Source organism: Rhinatrema bivittatum, chromosome 3, assembly GCF_901001135.1.
Source record: "Rhinatrema bivittatum chromosome 3, aRhiBiv1.1, whole genome shotgun sequence".
NCBI lineage: Eukaryota > Metazoa > Chordata > Amphibia > Gymnophiona > Rhinatrematidae > Rhinatrema > Rhinatrema bivittatum.
The window spans coordinates 514,773,970-514,782,649 of NC_042617.1; the positions used below are offsets into that span (position 1 = coordinate 514,773,970).

The 8,680-nt window shown below is 40.8% G+C and overlaps 1 protein-coding gene across 1 annotated transcript in view; it reads right to left on the bottom strand.

Annotated features, from left to right (window-relative positions):
• STMN4 (stathmin 4) overlaps positions 1–7,945 on the bottom strand; it is a 32,338-nt gene extending 24,393 nt beyond the window's left edge. The window contains exons 1-3 of the mRNA XM_029596203.1: positions 7,881–7,945; positions 3,343–3,438; positions 2,322–2,527 (exon numbers count right to left, since the gene is read on the bottom strand). Coding sequence (XP_029452063.1) covers positions 2,322–2,527; positions 3,343–3,438; positions 7,881–7,893 — 315 coding nt within the window. The 5' untranslated portion in view covers positions 7,894–7,945. The remainder of the gene's footprint in view (positions 1–2,321; positions 2,528–3,342; positions 3,439–7,880) is intronic.
• Between the last annotated feature and the right edge of the window lie 735 nt (positions 7,946–8,680).

The following is an 8,680-nucleotide window of genomic DNA, read 5'->3' on the forward strand; positions in this document are numbered from 1 at the left end:
AAGGATTTTGGAATCCCACCTGTGATAACCATTTTGGTAACGAGACACATGCCTGAAATCTATTTGGCCTTGTGAGTGTGGTGGACCATTCTAGAAATTCATAACCTTATGAGGAAGCTGAAATAGTTACGATTGAAGGTAATGTTATATAACAGAATTGTATTATTGATATGCTGTATTATATACTAATCTGTATGGCACTTAGCGTGCACTCATTAAAGGCAGACTATAAATGTTATAAATGAATAAATAAAATAAAATAAGCTGAAATGGTTGATCGTGATGTACCCTTCTTGACTACTGTATTGTATGGAAACTGAACTAGCTCTCCTAATATAACTTTTTTTCTGTTGAAGATAATGTGAAGAAGTCTAAAATGAAGTTGAGGCCTGTGAAATTCATTCTTGATAAGAAGGTCTTATGTTGAGCCTTTGGTAGAAAATAAATCAGATCAGTTTGGAACCACCTGGGATTGAGGAGTTTGTTTCTTTAAGCATTTCTAAATCAGAATGCTTCACAAGGACTAATACAGAGAATAATTCCAGTAAAGTGAAAGCAACCTCAGGTTCCGTTCCCAAACCACTAACTTAAGATACTGAAATCCAAAACCATTCAGATGTCTCCTGGACAATAGGCTACACCAAGTTTTATCTTCCTCATTCTCTGATGAAATGTTCCTGGGACCATTTTTATTTTTTTTTTAATATTTTGCAAACTCAGATGACTTCTGTATCTATCTGTTTGACTGTAAAATCATGCCTGGCCATATATTTCTGATTGACTTTAACTATAGTTACTAATACATATGTATAAAATAATTTATCCCTTTATGATAAAGGATTATTGAGCTCCAGCAATTGCAAAATACCAGAATTCCTGTGTTTCGATTTACCGCCCACAAATGTTGATATCTACTCCAGGGGCGTAGACACGGCTGGGCCTTGGAGGCCTGTGTCTCCTCAGTTTTGGCTCAGCATCCTACCCTCGTAAGTGCCCTCTCCCAAATTCGGCAGTCTCCGGTTTTGGCTATAACCAGTAGGTATGTGAATCGTTTTTCTGACGATTGAAAATATCATACGATATTTTCAAACTCATCAGAAATCGGGGGCTCCCCGAAACCGATAGGAAAATGGTGCGGGCCAGCCATTGCTCCCACCATGTGACAGGGGCCGGCCAATGGCACCGATAGCCCCTGTCACATGGTAAGGGCAAAGGGCCATCGGCGCCATTTTGATTAGTGGCAGCCGACGGCCCGAGAGCGGGAGATCGCTCCCGGGACCCTCACTGGACCACCAGGTACTTTTAAAATGTTTTGGGGGGGGGGGGTTGGGAGGGTAGGGGAAGCTAAAGGATGTGTTTTAAAGGGTAGGGGTGGGTTTTTTGTTTTTCGGCTCGGACGCAGCCGATAAAGAAAAAACCAATCGGACTGCACGCAAAAAGTTTCCCGATAGTCCCCGAACCTGGAATCGGAACCGGAATCGGTTCCGATTCACACCTCTAATAACCAGCAACCAATCTGATGGGGACAGAGCAGCTGCAGTAGGCAGGCAGAGCCATTCTGTGCTGCTGCTGCTGCTGCCGCTACCAGGAAGAGCCACTGAGGAAGCCACCCGCTGCAAGAGGTGAAGCACTGCACCTTCAAAATTTTAACAAAGCCCCCCTACCCCCGAAGGCTTTTGGACAGCCTCCCTCCTTTCCTCTTACTTCTTCTGCTGTGGGTCTTCACGGGGCAGAAGCAATCCTCGGTCACTCCTGCCCCACTGGTGCCTTCTCAAAACAGTACCAGTTGGTTCCATTTTCAAATTTTTATCATACAACAAAATGGTGCTGTGAAATGGATGGGGTAAGAGTTAGGAGTTGAGGCTCGCCACAGTGCCCTCCCAGGTTAACCTTGGGCCCCCTCCCAAAAAAAAAAAAATTCAGTTCTGGCTGTGCCACTGATGTACTTTAATGATTGCTTGTCACTTCTGTTTTTTTCAATTATATTTCTGACCTTGCAGTTTTCCAGCCCGGGGAGTAAAAGCTGGGCTCAGGAATCAACTCCAGGTCATCCAAACCACAGTGCACAGCAATGCTGCTGAGCCACCTGGCTGGCCCTTGTTTGCCACTGCTCATTGGTCATTGATATTTTCGAGTAAGGGGAAAACTAGAGACTTTGTAGGCTGTGACACCTTTGACAGGACCAGCAAAATATATACCCTAAGTACATTCGCTTTACAGACCACATAGCTCCCATTTTCAGGTGTGATATCCGAAGGGCATCAAAACCTACCAAAATCCCTCTTTTACACCATGAAAGCAATTCACTTTTCTTCATTTACCTTCCGCCTCTCCTCTGCTGCCTCCAGCTTCTTCTGAATCTCTTCCAGAGATGGGTCTCGCCGCCGGGGAAGGGAGGCATTGAACTCTGGGATTCCATCCAAGGAAGGTGGCTTCAAGATGACCTCGAAGGACTGACCAGACGTGCGCTTGTTTAATTCTATTACTTCCATGTCTGATATCACACACCAGGTGAGATCCACAGTATCTGATCAGGGGAAAAAAATACCACAAATAAGAAGTGTTACATTTTTTCCAGCATCACTTAAGGCTTTGAAAGAGTGACAGCCATACAGCACATTTAAAAAAAAAAAAAAAATTGTCATCCTATTGACACTAAGAAAGTATGACAAGAAGGCCCAGCATGCTTTGGGATGTGAAGTAATACACCAGGATGTCAGTACATTGCCCCAGTGTTCATGCACAACATTTGTGCACAACTTAAAGCTGTAGTACTACACTGAGCACTCAAAACACCAACTTACCTGCTTTCTTAAATTAATTGCTTCCTCTAATGGTATTTTCCCTAGCTATCCTTTATTATTTATTAAACTTTATATCATTTCATTGCAAATTATGAAAGAGCGTACAGGTTTGATTAAGCTACATCTCCTATTATGAAAAATGTTCTTTCTCAAAGTCCACATTTTCATGGTATCCAGATGATGCCTGCGAGGGCCTGAAGGACAGGCTGAGCAACATTCTGATTTACTTAGGTCATAATGGAGGGTGTGACCAGTCAGGAGGTGCTTTAAAGTAAACTTTAAACACTAACATTGCCTCAGGACTTAAATAAGAGAACAGCATAGGGGCATCCAAATAATTTACTTTCTTTAATTTCTGTTCTAAAACCTTCTAGGAGTTTTCCCGACATGAAACAGCAGTCCCCTAGCCCTTATGATCTTGAGTCAGGTGCTTATGTTACTCCAACCTCTTCTGAAAGGAGGAGGTGGAGAAGAGGGGAACTTTAAGGTGAGAAACACAGCAGGGAAGGAAAGAAAAATAGAAATGCACATAACATACCTTCATATTTATAGGCTGGTTTATTTAAGGGATCTGCTAGGAAGCATGAGCAAAAGAGAGACACCAGAGGGAGCTCCTTCATCTTCTCTTTGTAGGCTGCAGATTGAAAATTGTTTCAAAGTAATTCAGAGAGTGGAAGAATAACTCATTCTCCATCTTTTTTTTCTTTTTTCAGATTACAGTTTATGGAGTGAAAGGACATTTTCAACTGTGCACAAATGTGATGCTCATTTTCCCCATTCACCAGTAGGATATTTTTTCCCCATAGAATGTATTATTAATACAGTCTGTCACCAGGAGAGTGCAGATCATTTCACATGGCTACAGTGTGTCTGCCCCAAAGAGCTTTGAACGTAAGTTTGAGACAGGAAGTTAAGTAAAGTCATTCAAGGTCACAAAGGGACTGGAGGCCCCCAGGGAATCAAACTGAGGTTTATTGATTCCTAGATTTGAGCTCTCATCACTCAGATGTGCTGCCAGCTCCTGAATCTATCACAAGATAGCATGACTCTGCTAAATATAGCAAGTTATCCCATGATCAAACAGTAGCAGTGTCCCTGCATGGCAAAGATGGAGGGGAATGTAATATCATCAACAAGAAAATGGTCAGGTTTGTCCATTGCCCACTACTAAAGAGGAAAGCATTATATAGCTCTTTGTATGCTAATGGTGCTATTCTATACAAATATCTTGTAATTATATACTTCATGAATGGAAAAAAAAAACCACTGTTCACATTTCACATTTTTACACAACTCAGAAACCTATCTATGTAAAATAGATAGGTTTTTGAGAATTTTTCTAATATTCTCTAAATTAATTTTGATAAACAGTAGAAAAATGCATATATTCCTTTTTTGAGAAACTACTATCTTTAGAGTTCTAGCAACTGCCGTGCAAGCCGGTTATGCCAGGATAATGTATAGGCAGCATGGGCCTTTACACAATGAGAGACCTTTAAAGCTAGGGTAGGGTTGCCAACTGGGTTCATTTTTTATTTTCAGGATAGGTTGATCCGGTCCGGTTTTTATCCTGCTGCCTGCATGGACTTGTAGTTCTGATGGTTCTTTTTCATTTCCCTAAGAAAAGCAGGACAAGTTCATGCAGGCAGTGGGGTAAAAGCCGGACAGGATCAACTGGTTCTGAAAAATCAAGAATTGGTAACCCTGAAATGGCATAGACATGAATCTACTAGGTTGGCCTTTGGTACATGGGGAGAGACCACAGTGAACTTCAGAGACCAACAGGGGATCTATCAGTGACAGATGGAAGGAAGGGGCTGGTACAAGAACAAGGAAGAGGTGATGAAGCGTTTTGCCGTTAGTGGCAACAAAACCCTTAGTATTTCACTCTGTCTTGGAGTTATGTACTCGTACTTTCACAATTCTTGAACTTTACTCTGTTAGGACTCAAGTCACGCAAAATCTTTTCAGCCTCTGGATGGCAAATAGAAGGAAATGTTCAGATTTTTTTCCCAATTAGCTACTTTTATAAAAGGAAATGTTCATGGGGTGTTTAGAAAAAATAAATAAAAAGGAGTAGTTGGCCATCATAGATGCTCTATTAACACTGTTCAGCCTGCACCCAGACATACCCACAAACCAAAATTTCAATGAATAGCTAAACAGCTTTTATTCACTTCTAGGAGCTCACACACCTGAATATATTTATTTCCACATGAGGCCTGCGTAAATCCAGACCAAAGTTTAGTCAAATATATTTGTTATCCCTAGTCCCTACTGAGTTGGTTTGGGTATGGGATAGTGTGTGTGTTGTAGCTGTACAATCTGCATTGCAGCTCTCCTATACTGTTAATCTCAGAACCTGATGGCTTTGCTGTTTGAAAAAGATGACCCATCCCTTTCTCCATCTCTCTGCATTTTTCTCTATTAGACTGATGTTCTGATTAGAGCAGCTGAGACCTGTCAGAGCACCCTATCCTAACAGTAGTACAAAAAAATGTTTGTAAAGGGATTGTTCATATTTGTTGTGCCTTATTACTGATAAGGCAATGAAAGCAAGGCAAAATATGCAAAGGGGTGATATACTGTATTTTAATTCTTGGGAACTCTAAATACATGTGCGTCATCCTTAAGGCATATAGAGTATTCTCTCTCTCTCTCTTTTTTTTTTTTTATCAATTAGCATAGGGGCATATTTTAAAAGCCCTATGCGCGTAAATCCAGCTAGATTTACGCACGTTGGGGGGGTTACACGCGCCGAGCCTATTTTGCACAGGCCCGGCAATGCGCGCAAGCCCCGGGACGGGCGTATGTCCTGGGGCTTTGTGAAAGGGGCGGGGAGGGGTGGGACCGAGGCCTCCGGCACAGCGGCCATGCCGGGAGATAGCGCACCAGCACTCAGCCAGCGCGTGCAACCTACACCTGCCCAGAGGCAGGCGCAACTTGCATAATAAAGGATGGGGGGGGGGTTAGGTAGGGCTGGGGGGCGGGTTAGGTACGGGAAGGGAGGGGAAGGTAGGGGGGCGGAAGGAAAATTCCCTCCGATGCCACTCTGATTTTGGAGCGGCCTCGGAGGGAACAGGAAAAGCCATTGGGGCTTCCCTAGGGCTCAGCACATGCAAGGTGCACAAGTGTGCACCCCCTTGCGCGTGCCGACCCTGGATTTTATAACATGCGGGCACATGTTATAAAATCGGGCATACAATTGTGCGCGCCAGGTTGCGCGCACAAATGTACGCCCATGCATACCTCTTTAAATCCGCCCATAGTAGCTACACAAGAAGTGAAAGATTTCAATTTCTCTTTCTTCTCTCTTTTTTCCCCATAGAATACTATGAATTTGGACCATGTAATTGGTTTTGAGCATATTTTAATAAATGGAGTAACTGAAATGTGGGCAATTTTTGCTTTTTGCCCTTCGTTTGAGCTGACATCACATCAGAAGCATGCTAAGTCTGCTTCCTCTGCTCAGTTCCAGATGTTGAAGCCAACAGTAGAATAACGTCACAATCTTGATTACTTTTTCTGAAATTCGCATGCTGTAATGAAGCTGGTAATATACTATTACAAAATTCCAAGCTAACTCTAGTCTAAAATGGCATGTAAGGGAGCTTGTTTGTTCTGAGATTCTTGGGGACTGCAACTCATATTTTCATATCATAGGATTCAATTATTTTGTTCACCACACTTGGTAAATAATTTCCGAAGTTGACTGCTTAGAGTCCTTATGTCTCGATCGAAGGTCTTATTTCCAGCAAATACCAAGTAGCTAACTATAGCTCATAGTTATTTTTTTTAAAGTGGATGAGAGGGCTGAAATAATTTGTTTTCCAATGAAGGACCTATTTGAACTTTGTAGGTTCAAAGTTTGGCAAAGGAAACAAGACATTTTGGTGTCTATATTTCCTCTGATTTGCATTTTTTGCTTTAGCTGATGTTGTTAAAAGCAAGAAAATGTTCATCCAATAAAAGGGCTATTATTGAAATTAGATTTTATTATATGAATCTTTGTAACCAATGTTAATGTATTGGCACTTTATATATTTTATTTTACTCATTTTAGATATTTTATGTTATTTTATGTGCCCTGATGTAAACCATTATGATGGTAAATTACTTAATGACGGTATAGAAAAGCTATTAAATAAATAAATAGTATAGCTTTCTAAAGTTTCTAACTGGCTGAAGATGCCACGAGTCAAGCTATTAATTAAATTAAACTTCTCTTAATTTAACCCAATACATTTAATAGAAGCTCAGCTTAATCAACTCCAATACCTTTGGTTCATTAGAGTTGAGCTCTTACTAACTGTTCCATAAGTTCAATACAGATGTGGCTGTGGGATCATTTCCCTGACAACAATAATTCTACAGCATGCCTTTGTCACTGAATGACATTTTACTATACAACACCCAAATAAGAAAGACCTAGCAGCTGATGAGTCCATTAATCTGTCTCTTGTAGACACTGGTGTTAGTATTCTGGAGTGCAGTTAAGTTCTTTTTTGTGGTTTCTCAGAAGGGCAGCATCAGCTTCTTCTGTGTAAGCATGGTTTGTAGGTGCTCATGTGCCTGTGTGTATGAACTCTGTTTGTTATTCCTACTTTTATACCTCTTCTGCTTCTCTGTGGAAGGCTATTACTATGGGATTTTGGAATACCATTCATCAAGAATTGTGGCTACTATAACCTTTTGGTCGGTTGCTATGTGCTCATAGGTCGGTAAGTCAGACTCTGGTGTGGCCTCGAGTGAATGAGACTTACAGTTCAGCCACAAGCTTTTCAAATTGGCAGCATTTATTTATTTAAAAAAGGTTATAGACCACCTATGTCCAATTCTAGGTGTGCTATAAGCCCCTATAAAGCAGCTCTGTTTTGTCAACCAATGTGAGGATGAGTCACAGGCTTGCAAAGGTACCCTACCTTAGGTCCAACATTCACTACCATGACTGGAAGACAGGACGTTTCATAGAACATCCAGAAGTTTTCAAAACATTCAAGAAATTTCACAAATCCCTCCATCTTCTCTGAGTCCTTCCATCCCTAATGGATGTAATGCTTTTGCCTAGGTACATACCAGCAAGGGTCATGGTGTTGAGGTACTTATTTCGAAGCCTGAGAAAGAAATATCGAAATTCAATTGGACCTGGAAATTAAAAAAAAACAAAACAAAACATAAAATAAAACTAGATGAATTTAAAAAACATGGCTTTTTAACAAGGCAACAGGAGAATAGAATAGAAATTATTCAAGAATAAGCAGATAAGCACCGACACACAGTACTTAGGACGATACAGTAGAGTAGTCTATGAACCCCACATCACAACTAGCATATTGATAACACTATGTATGATAAATTTACCCGTAAAAGTACCTTCAGCACACTCGGTCATGACCCACTTCTCTAAAAATTATTTTGTCTAATGATATATTGTAACCGAACCTTTGACGGCACCTGTTAGAATGTACTATAGTACACTTTTACCTACATTAAATATGTGCCTACATGTAAACTGTTGCGATGGTATATAACTTAGTGACGGTATCGAAAAGATTTTAAATAAATAAATAAATAAATAAACAAATAAATAAATAAATTTAAACCATGCCCCCAATTACATTTTTGTTTTGCATTCCCTCCTTACCACCCATGGACCCATGCGATGTTTAATATAATCTAAATAATTAGGAATTCTTTAAATGAAAAATTTCGGGTATATGCAGTGTTGATGCTGCATTTTACTACTCCAGGTGAAAATATAACTGAGCATTCACATATACAAAGTCAGGGGTGGCCAGCTCCGGTCCTCAAGAGCCACAAACAGGCCCGTTTTTCAGGATATCCACAATGAATATGCCCGAGATAGATTTGCATGC